The sequence below is a fragment of the Aphelocoma coerulescens genome, chromosome 4 (genome assembly GCF_041296385.1).
Source record: "Aphelocoma coerulescens isolate FSJ_1873_10779 chromosome 4, UR_Acoe_1.0, whole genome shotgun sequence".
Taxonomy (NCBI): domain Eukaryota; kingdom Metazoa; phylum Chordata; class Aves; order Passeriformes; family Corvidae; genus Aphelocoma; species Aphelocoma coerulescens.
The window spans coordinates 78,455,969-78,475,631 of record NC_091017.1 but is presented as its reverse complement, the minus strand read 5'-3'; the positions used below and the strand labels follow the sequence as shown (position 1 = coordinate 78,475,631).

At 55.5% G+C, this 19,663-nt stretch overlaps 1 protein-coding gene across 1 annotated transcript; it reads left to right on the top strand.

Annotated features, from left to right (window-relative positions):
- Positions 1-469: 469 nt before the first annotated feature.
- On the top strand, positions 470-19,270 carry CYP26B1 (cytochrome P450 family 26 subfamily B member 1). The gene is made up of 6 exons (XM_069012285.1): positions 470-827; positions 2,756-2,980; positions 14,638-14,913; positions 15,917-16,072; positions 17,222-17,503; positions 18,862-19,270. The coding sequence occupies exons 1-6, from the start codon at positions 624-626 to the stop codon at positions 19,252-19,254; spliced, it is 1,536 nt and encodes a 511-aa protein (XP_068868386.1). The 5' UTR covers positions 470-623; the 3' UTR covers positions 19,255-19,270.
- The last annotated feature ends 393 nt before the right edge of the window (positions 19,271-19,663 follow it).

Below are 19,663 nucleotides of genomic sequence, written 5' to 3'. Positions count from 1 at the left end.
GTGGCTTTGCCTTGCAAGCGAGCGAGAGCCAGAGCATCTGCAGTTGGACTTTTTGGGGTCTTTTTTTTTCCGCCACTCCAAGGTTTTTATTTTTTTTTTCTTTTTTCTTCTTTTCTTTTTTTTTTTTTTTTTTGCTAATTTTTACCCTCGCCTTTTTCCCTCCTCACTCCCCCCCCTCCCCTTCACCCTTTTCTTTCGGGGCGCTGCTTTCCCTCCTTTATTAATTTTTTCTCCCCCCCTTTCCCCTCTCTTTTCGTGCGCTCGTGGTGCTTTTTTTCCGTGTCACTCTGTCAAGTTTATTCCAAACAAGCCCAAACTTCGCAGCGAGGGGCAGAACCACCACAGCTTTTTTTTTTTTTTTTTTTTTTAACCCCCCCTTCATCTTCTTAATTTTTTTTTTTTTTTTAATTTTCCTCCTTTCCCCCTCTTTCCCCTCGCTGTTTTCCCAACCTGCCAACCGAGAGGGGGGCGAGCCGGGGCCCCCCTCGCCCCAGGACCCCCCAGGCAGCGCCGAGCGGGCGCTCCGCACTCGCCCTCTCTCCGTGCGTGTGTGTGGGTGCGAGTGTGGTGCCTGTCAAGGGGCTGTTTCTCTCCCCACCCTCCTCCTCCTCCTTCTTCCAAATATGCTTTTTGCAAGTTTTGATCTCGTCTCGGCACTGGCTACCCTCGCCGCGTGCTTGGTGTCACTGACTTTGCTGCTGGCCGTGTCCCAACAGCTGTGGCAGCTCCGCTGGGCTGCCACCCGCGACAAAACCTGCAAGCTACCAATCCCCAAAGGCTCCATGGGATTCCCTTTAATCGGAGAGACCTTCCACTGGCTCCTGCAGGTAAGGAGGATTCCCCGCTCTTCGCTGGAAGGTGGGTTGCGACCGGTTTCCCCTTTTTTTTTTTTTTTTTTAAAATTATTATTATCATCTTTAAAGGCTTTTTAAAGCTTTTTCTTGCTTTTTTTTCCCCCCCTCCCCGTCTTCTTTTCCTTCCGATTGCATCATGCGGCTTCTCGGCGAGCTGGGGAGGGAGAGCAGGAGCCGGGGGAGCGGCGGTGGCTGCGGGGGAACCGAGGGAGCGCGGCCGGGCTGGACTCGCCCCGCGCTGCGCTCCCGGCCGGGCTCGGCGCGGCTCCCCCGGCGGGGGCTGCCAGGGCTCGGCATCGCCCCTGGGCTGCCAGCCCCCTTCTCTTCCTCCCCTCCTCAGCCTCAATTCTTGCCAAAAAATGAAATTCGTGACGCCGGAGCCGCGGGCGGGAGGCGGCCCGGGGTGGATGCGGCCGGCGCGGCGCGGGGGCTCCGCCGCTCGTGTTCCCCCCGTGCCGCGGGCTCCGTCCCGTCCCATCCTCGCTCCCGCGGCTGCTCCCGGCTCGGCTCCCGCGGCGGGGGAAGCCCGCCGAGGTAATCGGGAGATTAACCCGGGATTAACCTCGCTAAACGCCCAACAGCGGCGGGCGGAGCGGGATCCCCCCGCACCGCGGGGCGAGGGGCGGCTGCCAAAAAACCGGGGGAAAAGGGGAAAAATCCCAGACGAGGAGAGGCAGGAGGCGCCCGGGGGGTGCCCGGCTTCGGAGGGAGCCGCGTGTCGGGCTCGGGGCACCCCGGGGCTCGCAGCATCCCGGGAGGGAACCCCCGAGGCGAAGCAGCGCCAGGGTTTCCCCCTCTCTCCTCCCAGGAAAAAAAAAAAAAAAAGAAAAAAAAAGAAAAAATTATAATAATCAGACGAGGATGCTCCCGCCCTCCATTGCCGCAGCCGGCGGCGGGGCAGGACAGCCCGGTCCCGGCGGGGACAGCGGCGGCGTCCCCCGGTGTCCCCCCCTGCCGCCACCGCCGGGGAAGCCCCGCCACGGCGGCCCCGCTCCGCCGCCCGCCGCCGGCGCCGAAGGGGTTAACGGCACGCTCTCAATAGGGCTTTATTTTTTAAAGAAATTTATCAGATTTTTACAGGGGGACCAGAAAAGGGTTCTCGCTTTTCCACAGGCTCCGTCCAAACAGAGTCCAGGGCTAAAAATACAAAATTTTGTATAAATTGGACTCGGCTCGCAACTTGTGCCGCATAAAGGTGCTCTTTGTGCTGCCCTGGAAATGGTGTACAAATAACTCTTTATTAATGCCACAAAAAGGACTTTAATTATATTTACGCAGATCAAGAAACAGGGTCACCTGAACATCTGAACCTCACAACCGCGCTTTTGTTTCAAAATAAACACCCGCGCTCCCAGCCCAGCGGCGCGGCCGCGGCGCTCGCAGCGCCTCTCCCCGCTCGCCAGGGGGGTTTTTTGGGGGGACCCCCCCGCTGTTGGTGCGGCTCCGGCCGCCTCTTCGCCGACAAAAGCCCCTGGAGCATGTGGGAAAGTTATTAAAGTCCCTGAAATCTGGAGATTTACTTAGGCAAAGCGCTGCCTTTCGAGTAAAATCAGCCTGAGCGAGGAGGGAGGGGAAAAAAAAAAGAGAGACAAAAAGCGAGGGGGGAAAAAGGGGGGGGAGGGTGTGAAGGAGGGGAAAATAAAGAGGGAAAAATGAGGGAAAAAGAGAAATACGTTAAGAAGTGACAGGGGAGGTAAAGGGAGGAGGAGGAGGAGGAGGAAGGGGGGGCGGAGGGCACCGACCCCCGCCGGGCTGCGGGAGGAGCGGACGGGCCGGGCACGGGGGTGACCCCCAAATTCTGCCCCTCAAAACCCCGATTCCCACGCGGCACCGCCGCGGGGCTCCCCGTGGGGGTAACCCCGACCCCAGTCCCGATCCCAACCCCGTCCCACCGCCCGCAGGGCTCCTGCTTCCAATCCTCGCGGCGGGAGAAGTACGGGAACGTGTTCAAGACGCACTTGCTGGGGCGGCCGCTGGTGCGGGTGACGGGCGCGGAGAACGTGCGCAAGATCTTGATGGGGGAGCACCACCTGGTGAGCACCGAGTGGCCGCGGAGCACGCGGATGCTGCTGGGCCCCAACACCGTGGCCAACTCCATCGGCGACATCCACCGCCACAAGAGGAAGGTCGGTGTGCCCCCGCGCGAAACCCGCCCCTTTTCCTCCTCTTCGTCCCGTTTTTCCCCCCTTTCTTTCCCTTTATTCCCTTTATTTCCCTTTATTCTCTCTCCCCCTCCGTCCCCGCCGATCGCCCGCGCTTGGGGGGGGGGGGGGGGAGGAGGGAGTCCCGCGTGGGCTCCGCGGCCGCGTTGATCCCATGAGGAGCTTCAAGGGGTGATGGGGTGGATCGGGATGGGATGGGATGGGATGGGGGTTGGGGCACCCGCGTGTGGCCCCTCGCCCCCCGCGATGGGGACACTCGGGGAGGGCTCTTAAAAGGGCGATGTGGCAGAGGTGGGGGGTATTGTGACCCTCCCCCCCCACGCCCCCCGAATTGCAGGGAGACCCCAAGGGGTTTTTCTTGGAGGGGGTGCTCTCGTGGTGCTGAGAACTTCCTTGGATTTCAGGGAATGTGGGATGCAGGTGGGGGTCCCGGGGTGAAGAGGTGGTTGGGGGGATGCTGAGACCTTTTTGTGTCACCCTGAGGTGAGACCCTCCCCCCCTCAGAGCCCCCAGGGCAGCCTGGTTTGGGGGTGCTGGGACCCTTTTGTGTCACCCTGGTTTGGGGTGCTGGGACCGTTTTGTGTCACCCTGGTTTGGGGTTCTGGGACCCTTTAGTGTCACCCTGGTTTGGGGGTGCTGGGACCCTTTAGTGTCACCCTGGTTTGGGGTGCTGAGCCCCCGCAGAGGTGGGGGCTGTCCCTGTGTCCCCCCTGCTGCAGGGCTGGTGGCAGTGGTGGCACGGCTGTCACGCCCCATCCTCCACGGGTCCGACTCATTCCCAGCTGGATCTGGGCTGGGAGTGATTTGGGATGAAAGGGGGGTGTCCTCCCAGCTCTGCGGCGTGGGGACAGCGCTGGTGGCACCGCTGGGGACACGAGGCTGTCCCCATCCCTGCCCCCAGGCCAGGTCCGCTCTGCTCCCTGCTCCAGCCGCGTTTCCTATTTTGGAGCCTGCAAAATCCCTTCCAAACCCAGTCCTTCCCTCTTTTCTCCTGGGGGAGACGATGGGAAAACAAACAGCACATGACACCCATTAGTCACAATTTTTAGGAGTGACACCGCAAAAAAAAAGCTGTGTCTGTCCCTGCCTTAAGCCAGGCCTAACTCAGCCCCTCCGATTTCGGGGTTTTTCCTGAAGGATGGAGAGATTTTTCCAACCTTGGTGTCCAAGAGGAAGGGTGATGGGGCTGCCTCCATCCAGGAGCAGAATCGGTGGCAGGAGGAGTGCAGGGATACGGGAATGATGCCTTTTCCTCGGCGGCAGCTTTGGCTCCCGTTTATTCCTTATCCAGGGAAGGTTTAGTGGGATGAGGCAGAGATCCGGAGGTGCCTCTGTGCCCATTCCCTGCTCCTTTCACCCTCCTGAACATCCGGATTATTTTTTGCTCCTGAAAACGTGGCCTTTGCTTGCGATGGCCTGGAAAAAAACACGGAATTCCCACCTCGAGCAGGCACAGGGGAGTGAGGGTTATGGGAATGGGGTCATGGAAAAGGGAAGCCTGACCTCTGTGGGATCCTAGTGGGTTTGGAGTTGGCACCACGGCTGGGCTGGGCAGTGCCAGCCCCAGCAGGAGCAATGCCAGCGGCACAAATCCGGCAGAGCCTCTCTCCTCCGTGCCTCTTCCAGGTGTTCTTACTCCTGGCGGTTTCCGACCGGGAAAAACCACGTGGCCCACCCTAAACTCTGAAGCCCAATGCTTTTGGAATATTCCGAGCCCTAAAGATCTCCGCTGTGCTCCTCAAAAGCCTTTTTCCATCCTGATTAGATGCTGGATGTTAGGAAGGAATTGTGAGGGTGGGGAGGGGCTGGGCTGGAATTGCCAGAGCAGCTGGGGCTGCCCCTGGATCCCTGGCAGTGCCCAAGGCCAGGCCGGACACTGGGGCTTGGATCCAGCTGGGATAGTGGGAGCTGTCCCTGCCCATGGAATGGGGTGGGAATTGATGGTCTTTAAGATCCCTTCCAACTCAAGCCATTCTATAATTCCATCATTTTTGGCACCACTTGCGATTCCAAGCTGGCAAGGATCCTAATTCATTCCTAAATCCCAATTAACTCCTGAATCCTAATTCCTGCATCAGGGGTGGCTAAAGGCCTCCTGAGCACAGATATTCCAACAAAACCCTGTCCCAGGATGACCCCGGCCCCTTCTCCCACTCCTTGGTGCTCTTTGAGCTCCCACCAACTCTTTTCCCGGGATCAGCGGCTCTGGGATGCTCCGGGAGTTCATTCTTTTTGAAGCTTTCTCTTTCATCCGCTCGAGATTGGGCACAGAGGGCTCATTCCTGGAATTCAGGAGTTTATCCTGATTTCTTCACCCCATCTCCTGCTAATTGCTGCTTTCCCTGCCTCACCCACCCTGGGCTGCTCCCGATCCTGGCAGCCCTGAATCCTCCCTAAAAAACCCATCCCCGAGCCGCACACAGAGATAAGCCGAGCCTGCCTCTAATGGGGCGAAAATCGATCATTCTGCTCTTATCAAGATTCCGATGATCAGATTAAAGCTTTTCCCATCAGGTGCGGCCTCTTCGGAGCTCGTTAACCCCGAGCTTTTGTTCTTCAGTGCCTTCGACTTTCAACTCTCCCCGCCCCGAAACTCTGAGCGCTCTCAGGAGAAAGGATTTGGACCTAGGACGAGCTTAAATCTCAAACCTAGCCTCAGTTGTCCTCTTGACCCACCAGGGGTCCAAGCAAAGAACTTGGCAAAGGCAGAATTTTCCCCAGAACTCCCCAGTTTCCACAGTGAGGACGCTGCTCTTGAGAGATTGATGGAAAGGTTTGGAAGCTCCAGGTGGAGAGGATTTCCCGGGAAATCTTTTTGGGGGATGTTGATCCAGTTTAAAGCACTGTGGGGTTTTCTGGTGTTCAGTCCCCCTCTTAAATTCCGGGTTTTGCCTCATCTCTGAGTTCGAGCCTTCACTTGTTCCTTTTTAATTCCCTGACCGTGCCAGAAATTGAGGTGGAATTCCTCACCTGGCACAGGATTTTGGCCAAAATGGGGAAAAGCGGAGCGTGGAACCCACCTCTGCTGCCCTTCCAACCATTTGGGATCACCTCCAGCTCTTGTCCGTGGCCATAAATCCCTCTTATCTTCCCCAAACCTCCGTGGAGCTGCATTTATTTCCAGCAGCACCGGCAGCTCCTCTTCCAGCATTCCCTGGCAGACAATCCGTGGTCTCCAGATTGTCACCGGGATGTGAAGATGAGCTCCAAACCCAACATGTTCTTGCAGGAGGGTTCTGGGATCTTGCCAGGAATCAGCTGCTCGGTGGAGCTTTCCAAGGAATTTTAGCTCCTCGGTGGAACTCCAGGATCAGCAAATTGCGGCTCCTGCCGCTGGATCCGCTGGAGGACGCTTGGATGGGATCAGGGATAGGTGGGATGATTTAGATGCTGGAGCTCTTCTCTCTTTCCTGTTTCCCCTGTCCCAGCTGTTTTTGGGGATCTTTATGGATTCACTGACCTGTTCCATAAAGAATATCCAGAAGGGTTGATCCTGTTGGTAAAGGGTTCAGGGATGCAGGAGGTGCTCAGGAGGAGCAAACCCCAATGCTAACCCTATGGAAGCTCTCTGCTTTCCCATCCCAAATTTATCAAATTCCCCTCCAGGAGGCTGCCAAAATTCCTACAAATCCAAGGAAACCTCCTTGTTTTGGGAAATGAACTCTCCAGTCTTTAGAGAGGGTTTGGAGTCAGCCTGGAGCAGGGATGTGGGGCAGGATGGAAGGCTGGGAGTGGGGAATTCCTGCGGCAGGGAATGGCTTCACTGCAGATGTCACAGGCATTGAAAATTCCTATAAATTGAGGAAAACCTCCTTGTTTTGGGAAATGAGCTCTCCAGTCATTAGAGAGGGAATGAGGGAATGGAGTCAGCCTGGGGCAGGGATGTGGGGCAGGATGGAAGGCTGGGAACAGGGAATTCCTGCGGCAGGGAACGGCTTCACTGCCGTTGTCTTCAATGGCTCCGGCCTCGACCTCAGGTGGAGCTGGGAGATCAGAGCAGTTTACAAGGAATAAACAAAAGCAGCTCCAAACTCCTCTCCTGCCCTCCTGGGACAGCTATCCCGGCTAGGCTGCTCCAGCTGCTGCTCCTGATGTTGGAGGAGCTGGGCCACCCTTGCTGGAGTCAGAGCTCCACAGTGGAATTTTCGTCTGGAATCGCCTGCAGGTTCCTCACAGGAGTGACCCCGTTGCTCCCACCTCTGGCTGAGCAGGGTCTTTGCTCCGGGGTTTTGGTGGCAGATCCTGGTCTCTGCCCACCCCATGAGGGACGAACGTCATCCCTTGGGATTGGAGCTCCTGCTCTCCTGCTGGAACTCCCTTGGAAGGGGTGATGGGATCATTCCTGGCTCCTGCTCTGTGCTCCGGTGGTCACCCCATCCTGCTCTTTTCTTGGCCACCCAGCGGTGCCACCTCTGCCATTCCCTGTCCCAGCCTGGCTCTTCCCTCCATCCTTGTCCCACCTGATCCCATCTTGTCCGTGTCAACCTCTTCAATTCCCATTTCAATCCATGAAACCCCAGATTTTGGGAGTGTTGGTTCCGGGGTGAAAGGAGCTGTAATGAGGGCAAAGCAAATCTGATCTCAGGGATACTGCAGGCTCTGCTTTTATGGGATCTAATTCCAGGGGAAGCTGGAATTCAGCATTCCTGTGCCTGCAAGGGATCCTGGTGGAGAAGGAAATGGGAATTGGAAATGACCAGGACATGGCCTTTAGGGTTTAGGTCAAGTCTGAGCAGAGCCTGGGGCCAGGAAGGAGATTCCCGGCTCAGGATCCACATGGGAAAGGTGGGACTCAGACTTTCCTTGGCATCATCCAGCTTGGCAGGAGAGCTCCAGACCTGTGTTCCTGCTGAGCCATCCCAAAATAGGCACAGCCGGCTCAAAAAAAAAAAAAAAGGCAAAGAAGGAATAAAATAAAAGCAATCCATGGGATTGCTGGGGAGACATCCAGAGATTCCAGGCAGGAGGAACGGCCCTGGTTTGTCTCAGTGTCCAAAGCTCCATCGCTCATTAACACACCGCAATTAATGCTCTGCCTCCGAGGCACGCAAGTGTTGAGCTCATTAGCACCGAGTGGAAAGGTCCGAGGCTTTCATATCGTTTGCGGGGGGATTAAGAACACAAAAGGGGCCATAAATTTACAGCCAAATATAAACCAGCTGCTGTGGGCTCGGCTGGGGGGAGGGAAGGATTGGGATTGGGATGGGGGAGAGGGCTGGAGGAGGAAGGAGGGATGGGAGGTGGCAGGAATGGACCTTTCCTACAAAAAGCCCAGGTTGTTAAGAGGGGGTTTTTTTAGGGTTTTTAGGATTTTTTTTTTCATGTCCGTCCAACCTACTCCGTGTGCCTCATAAATCCCAGAGTGGAAAAGAAACCATCCCAATCCATCCAAGCCCGCTCCCAAAACAGGCTGGATTCCAGCTGCCATCACATCCAGCCCCTTCTCCATGCCCTGGCAGCCTTAATCCATGGGCAAAAGCCTCTGGAGCAGGGAAAAGCTTCCATGGATGGAGGAGGGCTCCTGTTCCCGCTCTGGGGAGAGAATTCCTGGGCTGGGTTGGCTCCTTAACTTTAGACCAAGCAGTGCTGTCATCTCCAGGGCTGTAAATCCAGAGTAATTCCAAGGGATTAAAAAAAAAAAAAAAGCCAAGTGGAGGAGCTCCTGGCTAAAATACAAATTTGGTGGAATTTCACAGCGCCTTCCACCCCAAAATTCCCACGAGCTCCGAGCCCGCTCTGCTGGCGGAGCGAGATTGTGGCTGTGGGATTCCCTGGGAGCCAAACATCCCTAAAGTTGGATTTTCCTCCTTCCCATGCCATCCAGGGTGGGAGTTTTTGGGTGTCCTGGGAGGCACGGAGAAGGTGAAGCCCTTCCTTGGGCAGCAGCGCTCTGGGCTGGGTGGATCTGCAAGCCAGGCTCTACTTCCAAAGGGATGGGGAGTGAATCCCAGGGATGTCAGGGAGCCAGGATCCATCCTGCACCATGATTCCTTTGTTTTTTCCATCCATCCATCCATCCATCCATCCATCCATCCATCCATCCATCCATCCACCCACCCTCCTCCATCCCTCTGAGCAGCCCAAGGAACCTCCTCAGCTGGGGTTTGTAGCATCCCACTTATCCCTCTGGTGACAATGGAGCTCTCCATCACTTCCCAGCGGGAATTCCTTCCATGAAATCCCTCTCAGCTGCCGGTTCTTCAGCTTCCTTCTCCTTGAGAGGTGGCCTTAAGCTGGGATCACCCTGTGGGGTCATCCCAGCCCTTGTCACCTCTTCCCTGGAGGAGCTCCTCAGGTGTTTGCTCATCTTGCAGGGGTCTTGCAATCCTCAGGATTTCCTTGGAGGAATCCCTTTTCCAAGCCTTTTCCCCTATTCCTGCCACAGGACCGTGCATGCTCCGGAAGGTGTTTTTATTCCTTCGGGATGAAGTGGCTGCACCATGGATTGGGAATTTCCCACCCATCGCCTCCTGAGTGTGGCCACCTCTTGCTCTGCTCTGTTCCCAGTTTCTGGAATTCTTGGTAGGACTGAGGACTGGTTTCTTTTTAAATCTGGCTTTGTCTCTAGGAGAGACCTGTCTCTGTTACTTGAACCCATAGGGATCCTTCCCTTTTGTCCTCTCTCCGTGCTCCAGGAAAATGCATCTGGTCAGTAAAAAATGGGAATTTTCTCATATTTCCAGCTGCCATTGGCTGCCTGGGAAAGCTGCTCTCCTCCTCTTTGTCTCCAGGGAAGCTCCTGTGTCCACACCACCATTGTGGGATTTGCTGTGTGCTCCATCACCAGCTGGGATAGCCCATCCCAGGGGTTGGAATTAGATGGTCTTCAAGGTCTCTTCCAACCCAAACCATTCCATGATTCTCTGAGGAATGAGAGCTCTGACCATGCCCGGCGGGTTTGCAGGATTCTCTTTCCCCACGGCTCCAGCCAAAGACCCCATCCACAGGCATCCCAGCTGGATCTTGGCCAGCTGATCCCACCTTTCTGATCCCTTTTCTCCGGACACAGCTCCCATTTCTTTGCCATGACATCCATGGAGGTGGGATCTTCCTCACTCCTTGAGGAGAGCAAGGTGAATTTTATTCTCCTCGTTCTCCGTGAGGAAATAGGGAGAGGACACTTGGAGCAGCACTCCAGAGCTGATGAACCCCAGTGCCTTCTGGTGTCCCCAGAAATTGGGCTGAGAATCCAAAACTGCTGGATGGGATTTTGCTGGGGATGGAATTTTCTGGAGACCGAGGCAGTTTTGCAGAGGGAGCGCTGAGGCAGATCCTGCTTGGTTCTGGCTTTTCCCCACACCCCCTTTAACCTCTCAGCCTTAAAGGATTTGGGATTAAAAGTAAAGCTTTAAGGGGTTTGGGATTGAAATTAAAGCCTTAAAGGGTTTGGGATCGAGAGCCTCCCATGCCATGTGGAGGATTTGTAGGGAAGATTCTTGGACATGGGGATTTTTGAGTTGTGGGGAAATGCAGATCTTGGGCTTAATTTTATTCTGAACTTGACTGGAAACACTGGAGTTTCTCACAATCCGTTTTTTTTTAAACATGGAAAATCCAGGGGTAGGGACAATGCTCAAAGGTGCACCACGACATGGCCCAGGGATCCAAAACGATCCTTATATTTTTTTCCAGCAGATTTTTTTGAGAATCATTTGGCAAAGGCACATCATTCCTTTCAGCCTGGAGGATCCAGCTACTGTTCTCAGACTCCCTTTGGAGGCTGGAGCATCCACGAGGGCCTGGATTCCTCCAGGACGGAGCCTTCCACGTGCTCCATTTCCCAGAGAAAAAAAGTGGAGAAAAGGAATCGGTTCTTTGCTGTGCGCAAAGGCCGGACCTTTTATAACCAGACCTCAGAGTGCCCAGGCAGGAGCAGGATTTTGTGGAATTTTCTCTCCTTTTGTGGTGCCTTCCCAGCCTTTTTGCTGCGTTTTCCTTCTGTTCACACTCCCAGTACCAGGACGGCCTCTTGTCCGTGAACCTGCTCCAAAACCACCCTGGTTTACAAGGCTGCTGGAGCATGGGGAAGGGCTCCGGAGAGGGGCAGACATCCAGGGTACTGTGGTGGGAGGACAGGGCTGGGACAAACACAGCCTGCTCTTTGGAAATGTGGGAAGAATTAGGGCGAATCCAGGTTGAGATGTTGCTTTGGATGCTTCCCGACCTATCCTGTCAGCCAAACCTCTGGCAGGTGCCAGATTAGTTCCTGAAAACATTTTCAGGCTCCTCCTGCCTTACTTTGGTTGGGCCAGCGGCTCTGGGCTGGATGGGGTGCAGGAGGCTGATCCCAAAATTTAAGTTTTCCTCCCGGAGGGGAGGAACGGAAAGCTCCGTTCCTTCTTTTGGGAGGATGGGCTCTGCAAATCATGGCTGGCAAAAGGCAGAGATGGGTGCTGGTGCTTGGAGTGGGAAGGGGAACATGGAAAACATCATCCCTCCCACCCCAGCCATTAATGGGATCGCTGTTGGAGCTCAGAGAATTCCCTCAAATTCCCTCTCCTCTTGGTCAAGGTTTAAGGATGGGGCTGGGGCATTCTCCAGCTGGGACTGGGGGCACTTTGCTGTCACATGGAGCTGGAGCTGAGGCACTGGGAAGACATTTTCTGCCTTTGGAAAACCATAAATCCTTAAATATCCTTTTTCCATGCGAGGTGGAGTGGGAAGGTTCCAGCCAGGCTCGCTGCGTGGTGGGGTCTCCTTCGGTGTGGGTGTGTGGTGTCAGTAAACGCCCTTGGATGGAGCAAATCCCCAGATTTGGCTCTTTTGGGACATATCCCAATGTGGAAAAACTGGGGGCTCTTCCCAGCATCCCCAAAAGTCCTGGCACTGCTGTGAGCCTTCATGGCCGGGTGCCACCACAGCCGGGCTGTGCCATCTCAGGGTTAACAAAGCCGAGCTTAGAGATGATTTTGCCTCTTGGCAGCTCTCGAACAACTTTTTTTGCCCTGATTCTCCTTGGCTTTGCCTGGATTCGCTCCTGGAGCAGCTGAGCCGCTCGGCTCGACTTCACTAGAGGGCGCAGGAATTTTAGGCTAGGAACGCGCTGGGGTTTGTCGGGGAAAGTTGGCTGCCTTCTCCTCCTTTTTAATCAACTGGAAAGATGCAGGGTTGAACTGGAGGTGACTGGAAGGGGATCCAGACTTGTGTCTGGCCGGGGAAGGATCTGCTGACATGTGGGATTAGGCGGTGTGAGCGCGGCGGCGGCGGCGGCCGGGACGGAGCAGCGTGGCCGGGGCTTGGGACGTGGTTGGGAGCTCCAGGGAGCAGCCAGCTGGAGGAGCCTCCTGGCACGAGGAGAGCTCCAAAAACTGCAGGGAAAGAAAAAAATCCCCCTCACCCCCCAGTGCTTACTGCTCCCCTTCGTCAGGCTGGGCAGGACTCTGTTGACCCCATAGGGGTTTGGTCTTCTCTTCCCAAGGGTCCTCCTATCTGTTCACATCGGTCCTTGGGACACGATCTTCCCTCTTGGGAGCCGGGCTTGATCCAGGGGTGTGGATCCAGCCCCCTCCACCACAGCAGTAGTTTTGGGACCAGAGGCACATCTGGGACTGCGTCCTTTTTTCAGGGAGCAGGGGTTCCCCGAGTGCTTCTCCCGTGGGAGATGCCGGGGAAGGATGAGGCCAGGAACCCCAAGGGCCACCTCCAGTGGGATGGTGGCTCCAAGCAGGGATGTAGACCCGGTGCTCCTAAAGCAGAGGTTGTCCCCTTGTTGGCCCTGCTTCCAGCTGGGGAAACTGAGGCATGGGAAGTGTTGGGGGCCATTCACTGGGAGCCTCTGTCCTTATTCCAAGCTCCTCAGCATGGATGAAGGGCAGATGAGAGCTGGGTGGGGAGACGGTGGGGTACCATTGCCGGCCCCACCCAGGTGGTCTTGTCCCATCCCTGTGGAACAGCTCATGGATGCTGGCTCTGCATCGAGCTTCAGCGTCCTGCTCACGGACCAAGGAACCAACCCTCTCCCCCTCCCTTCCCACCTTCCCCACGCAGCCGAGTGTCTCGGCTTTACCCCCTCCAGCTTCTCTTGCCCGAGCAGCTGCTTTTTCCAGCAGAAAATGCCTGAACATCGCAGCCTTTCCAGGCTCCAAAGCTGCTCTGGATGCAGGCAGGAGGCGGCCGCAGCCGCCCCGTCCCGCGCCCTCGCCGTGCTCTCGCTCCCTGCTGTTCATTCATTCATTCATTGATTCCTTCTCTCATTCATTCATGCTTCGGCTCCGTGCGGCCATCCAGGGATGGCTCCTTGTCTCCAGGCTGATCCGCTTGCATTTTCTTCCCTATCCATCCTCCCATCCCAGGATTTCTATGGGGAGCTCTGCGCTGTGCCCGCCGTGTGCCGAGTTTAACTCGGGGCTCAACCTGGGGCATTGTGAAGCGGCTCTCGTGGAGCCTCCGGAGCCTCCTGCCCGGAGCTGCGAGGGGACAGAGGTGTTTTTTCACCAAACAAACTCCCAGGGAACGCCGGGCATTAGCAATGAGGGGTCGCAGCCAGGAAAATATTACCTTTCCCTTGGAGTGCTGACTGCGGAGGAAATTCTCACATTTACAGCTCCGGCGAGCCCGGCGCTCATGGAAAAGAGGGGGCGGCTTTGATTTCGCTCCTCTCGGTGGGTTGATAGCTTGGCAGCCCCCCCACCTCGCCTCCATTCCCGCCGGGAAGCGGCCACCGGTGGAGGCTCCGGCGCGCAGCTCCCTCCTTGGAATCCTGCTTTAATTGGATTTTCCTGGAGGCCTGCGGTGCGTGTGCGTCCTGCCCCGTGCGTGTGTGTAGGTTAATAAAAAATAAACAAACAGCACTTTCCCCCCTTTTTCGGGGAGGGATGTGGCGGGAACGCCGAATGAAAGCGCTGCTGTGCCGAGAAGGGACATTCCTGGCATTGCTGAGCTCCTCGCGTGGGCCCGGGCCCAAATTGGAGGAAAAAAATTGGAGTAAGGAGCCGTTAGCGTGGGGGACCTGGGGAGGCCCAGTCCTGCTCACTGTTTACTCGCAGAGCTTAAATTAATGCTGGCTGCTGACATCAGGAATTTTTTTTTTCCTGGTTTCCCAAGGAAATGAGCCGAGGGCGATCGCGGCCTCTGCGTACGTGCAGAGGCTCTTCCCCACTTGAACCCCTGTCGGAGTTCAGCCAGATTCCACACAGATCCTAAAGGCTCCAAAATAACTATTTTGCTTCATTTTACATGAATTTACAAAAAAAAAAAAGGTGGTGGAGAGGTGGGAGGAATTGTCAGTGCTTCCCACTGGGAGAGCTGTGCTTTCCCATTGTGTTTGCCTGTGCACCCATGTTGGACACTGGAGGATCCCTGCGGAAAAGGTGTGTTACTAACATCCAGACCTTGGGATGAACATAACTGGGATCTGTCAGACACGGAAAGCTGTCTCTGTCCCTCCTGCCACACAAGGGATGAAGGAATTCCTCCCATCCCTGCTTTGCTCCGTTATCACTTGCGATGGTCGTGGTGGGAATCTCGGGAGGAGCTGATGTCTCTGGCAGCTTTTTTAGGAATTGGTGATTCTGGATGAAGAGTTTGGAATGGTGACAACTCCGTGTAGGACACGTGATGACCTTGGAGAAGTCCAAGGGTGTTGGGGCTGTGGAGAAACCTCTCCTTGTTGTCTTTTGTAGGTTTTCTCCAAGATTTTCAGCCATGAGGCTCTGGAGAGTTATCTCCCCAAGATCCAGCTGGTGATCAAGGACACCCTTCGGGCCTGGAGCAGCAACCCCGAGTCCATCAACGTGTACCACGAGACGCAGAAGCTCACGTTCCGCATGGCCATCCGTGTCCTGCTGGGATTCCGCATCCCGGACGAGGAGCTCGGCCGCCTCTTCGAGGTCTACCAGCAGTTTGTGGAGAATGTCTTCTCCTTGCCCATGGATCTGCCCTTCAGCGGCTACAGGAGGGTGAGATCTGGGTTGGGTTCTCCACCCTGGTAGCACCGATTAATTAACGGGCAGCGATTATTCCACACCTTTCCCGGTTCTCAGGGGGATTTCTCATCCTCTGACCTCAAGGAACCCATTTTGGGCCACTATTCCCGATTTAGTGGAGAACACAGAGGAAGATCCATTCCTTGGTGATTAGAGTGGTTTGATAACAGAAAATAGTTAGGACTTCCCAAACTGAATTCATATTTTTCTTCGCTCGGCAATTTTCCTTTATTTTTTTAGTTCGTGGGACCCTTCTCCTTTTCATTCCCTCTTGTCCTCGGAGTGAAACAGGTCCTTGTAATTCCAAGAACTAAAACAGGGCCTTGTAATTCCCAAAACTAAGACAGATCCTTACAATTCCTGGAGTATTCCAGGTTTTTTGATGAATGATGCAAAAAGAAAACATAACAAAAAATAGACATAAAATCCTATTTTTTTCCCCTGGGGAATTCTGATAACAGAAATGTGGGGGTTCCAAATTTATTTTTGTGACATCCCTGCAGATTTATTTTTTAATGTTATTTGCCCATGGGAATGACTCCATCCCCTCTCAGTTCGGAATCATTCCCAGCAGCAGGTTAGCCCCGAGCAGCTGCACTCCCATAGGAATTGCTTTACTGGGACCAGGTGATCAAATTGCTCGGGAAGAGGATTCTTTGGGATGAATGGGCCTTCCTTTGAGAGCCAATTTTCCCAGGGATTTCCATACATCCCAGGAGGAGCCGGGGGCTGTGAACCGGTGCCGGACAGGGGCTCCCAGCCCAGACCCGTCATTTACACCTAGGTGTTGATTACTCCGCCTGTGATCTCCCCCACTCCGGCTTTACTCCTCCTGCCCAGGGGACACCTCCAACATCTTCACACCCCTCTTTGAGCCTCTGCTTTTATGACTTGGACCTGTCCTGAGCACGTCTGCAGCTCCTGGGATGGGCAAGGTGCTGCTGGTGGTGTGGTCTGACCGCTTCCTGCTCCACAGGGAATCCGGGCCCGGGAGACGCTGCAGAAGGGGCTGGAAAAAGCCATCCAGGAGAAGCTGCAGAACACACAGGGCAAGGACTACGCCGACGCCCTGGACATCCTGATCGAGAGTGGGAAGGAGCATGGCAAGGAGCTGACCATGCAGGAGCTGAAGGTAAAGCTCTTCCCTGGGGTCTCCTTGTGATTGCTCTGCTCAGGGCAGCGCCTTCCTGAAGGAAAAAGTGTGGGATACCCCAAGGGGGAATTTCTGGGGCAGACCTGGGATGAGCGGTGAGAGCTGGGGGACCATGATGTGTTGGTGGATCCAAACCAGTCGCTTTATTTATTTGCTGATTGTGCCCAGCCCTTTCTACAAAGCATTCCATGGAATCGTTAAGCTTGGAAAAGGCCTCCGAGATCATCAAATCCCACCTCCATCCCCACTAAGCCATACCACAAAGTGCCACATCCTCTCAGTTTAGTAACACTTTCAGGGATGGTGACTCCACCACTGTCCTGAGCAGCCTCTTCCAATGCTTGGCCCCTCTTCCAGGAAAGAAATTTTCCCTGATGGCCAACATGAACCTCCCTGGTCACAACAGAAGCTTTCAGTCTTGATCAGCTTCATCCCTTGACCCTTCCACTTTTCCTGGTGCCTCCTTTGCAGGGCACAGGAGCCCTTCAGCAGGTTCTTATCTGCAGCTGGGTCATGGCAGGTCAGGAGCCATCTCCTGGGTTTTTTGTCCTGCCTCTCTGATCCTCGGAGGCTCTGTGGGAAGCTCCCTGTGGTGGCTGTCCGAGGAGTGACCTTCCAGTTAAACGTGACCAAGCTGTGGCTGCCCCACCCCTGGAGGTGTCCAAGGCTGTTTACAATGGACACAAACTCTGCCCCGATTTCTCTCATCCATCCTGGTCGCTGGGAAATCACCAGGGAGAATCCATCTTCCTCCAACATCTCCCTTTGTAGGACACATTCCATTTCTCCCTCTCCCAGCTTTGTGATGTGACTCAGGTCACTGGGCCCCTTTGGAGCTTGAATCTTTGGAGCAGCTCTTTTGGGGAGCTATTGTGGCTGCCCCATCCCTGGGAGCGTCCAAGGCCAGGTTGGACAGGGCTTGGAGCAGCCTGGGATAGTGGGAGGTGTCCCTGGGGTTGGAACAAGGTGATCTTTAAGTTCTCTCCCAACCCAAACCATTCCATGGTCCCAAGGCCAGGATGGAAAGTTCTGGGGAGAAAAACACCCCATGGCACCTTGACGTGCTGAGGTTGGTGCCCTCTCTGTCTCACCCCTTTGTCTCACCCTGGTTCTTCTCCTGTCCCCCAGGACGGCACCCTGGAGCTCATCTTTGCTGCCTACGCCACCACAGCCAGCGCCAGCACCTCCCTGATCATGCAGCTCCTCAAACACCCGCGGGTGCTGGAGAAGCTGCAGGAGGAGCTGCGGAGCAAAGGGATCCTCCACAATGGCTGCATCTGCGAGGGCTCCCTGCGCCTGGACAACATCAATGGCCTCTACTACCTGGACTGTGTCATCAAGGAGGTGCTCCGGCTCTTCACCCCCATCTCAGGGGGGTACCGGACGGTGCTGCAGACCTTCGAGTTGGATGTGAGTAGTGCTGCAGCCTGAGCTCCCCAAAACAGCCAAGCTCGCTTGAGCCTGGCTTAGAGGAGAGCTCCGAGACGGTAAATGAAGTCCTGCCTAATGAAGTCCTTCTCCCAGGCAACCAGTGACAGGATAAAGGGACACAGCTTTAAGCTGCACCAGGGGAAGTTTAGGCTGGGTATTAGGAAAAAATTTCTTCCCAGAAAGAGTGGCTGGGCATTGGAATGGGCTGCCCAGGGATGTGGTGGAGTCACTGTCCCTGGAGGGGCTTAAGCAAAGCCTGGATGTGGCACTCAGTGCCGTGGCTTAGTTGGTGTTAGGTCACAGGTTGGACTTGATGATCTCAAAGGCTTTTCCAGCCTAATTAATTCTGTGGTTCTGGTGATGGGATTTGCTCCGGATGCAGCGGAGTGATGGGATGTGGAGCAAGGGATGCACCGGGGCTGTCAAAGAGCAGACGGGTGTGATGCTTCAAAGGCCAGCTCGTGACAGTGACGCCAAATTCTGAGCTGGGGTGTGACAGGGGAAAGGTTTACGGCAAAGGGCATCTCCAGGCGGCCGGATGACAGGCGGATTAGTCACCGCCATGGCTGGAATTTCCTCCCAGCAAAACAAAATCTCGGGAGCTGCCTTGTCACTGTAAATCCTCCTAATGCAATGGTTTGAGTCAGAGACCTTTTAAAGTGCTCAGGGGATGATAAATCCACCCCACTTCTCATCGCCCGGGCGCTGACGTGGGTGTTGGGTGTGTGGTGCTGACAGGCAGCGGGGTGTGGGATCCTCTGGGATGCTGTGGGGTCCTCTGGGATGCTCTGGGAAGGGCTGGCTGGTGTGTGGGGCATGGCACAGCAAGGGAGAAGCTGCTTCCCCTGCTCAGCACCACGGGGCTCCTGGTAGGCAGCTCCTGCCAGTGACCACAAAGCAAATAAAGGGATGGATCTTCCCACAAATCCTTGGGATAGAGGGAGGAGTAAAGCCAGGATTCCCATCTCTTTGTGCTGTGCTCTCTGCTTTTCCTTTGAATCTGCAGCACACTCAAGTGATAAACCCAAAAGAAATGGGAATAAGCAGGGAAAACTCTGAGGGTGGTGAGGCCTGGCAGAAACTGCCCAGGGATTGTGGGTGCCACATCCCTGAAGTGTCCAAGGTTGGACAGGGCTTGGAGCACCCTGGGACAGTGGAAGATGTCCCTGCCCGTGGCAGGGGGTGGGACAGGATGGGTTTAAGGTCCCTCCCAACCCAAACCATTCCATGATTCCATGGAAACAAAATTCCTTTATCTCATTCCCCTGCTCCCTCTCCCTCTCCAGCAGGATTGACCCACTCTGTTCTTCTCCCCACCCCTTCCCACCTCTCTGCAGGGTTTCCAAATCCCCAAGGGCTGGAGTGTGATGTACAGCATCCGGGACACCCATGACACTGCTCCCGTCTTCAAGGACGTGGACGTCTTCGATCCCGACCGCTTCGGGCAGGGCCGGAGCGAAGACAAGGACGGCAGGTTCCACTACCTCCCCTTCGGAGGAGGCGTACGGACCTGCCTGGGGAAGCACCTGGCCAAGCTTTTCCTCAAGGCTTTGGCCATCGAGCTGGCCAGCACCAGCCGCTTCGAGCTCGCCACCAGGACTTTCCCCAAAATCACCCTGGTGCCCGTGGTCCACCCGGTTGATGGACTCAAGGTCAAATTCTTCGGACTGGATTCCAACCAGAACGAGATCCTGACGGGGACAGACGCCATGCTGGGGGCCACCGTGTAAAGCCCGCGCCGGTGGCACCAGGGACGGGCGGCCGGGGGACGCAGGGGTGGGGTGGGGGCGAGGGGATGGACAGGAGGGGAGGAGAGAGGGATAAGGAGCTTCTCCACGGCGCTCACCTCCAGATTGGGACTGCTTTTCCAGCAGGGAAGCTGCCAAAAGCGTTTTGCTCTTCCCGCGGGACACGGAGAAGGTCGGGGTGGCGTCGGCGTCGTCTTGTTTTGTTGGGAAGGAGGAAGATCCTCAAAAGCCGAGTCGAGCTGGGATGGCTGACCATACACAGTATCTAAATATTATAAATATATATATATATAAATATCTATAAAACACTTCTGCTGCCAGGAGGAGAAGGCCCGACTGCGGGAAAGGCTTTGGAATCAGCCGAGGATCTGAGGTCTGGTGTCCCGGGGCA

What these genes read in the sequence shown, in the direction of transcription:
- CYP26B1 (XM_069012285.1), top strand. Translation starts at nt 624, where the DNA reads ATGCTTTTTGCAAGTTTTGATCTCGTCTCGGCACTGGCTACCCTCGCC. An exon ending in CCTTCAGCGGCTACAGGAGG is followed by an intron (nt 14,914 to 15,916) that starts GTGAGATCTGGG and finishes CCTGCTCCACAG; the next exon opens with GGAATCCGGGCCCGGGAGAC. An exon ending in TGCAGACCTTCGAGTTGGAT is followed by an intron (nt 17,504 to 18,861) that starts GTGAGTAGTGCT and finishes ACCTCTCTGCAG; the next exon opens with GGTTTCCAAATCCCCAAGGG.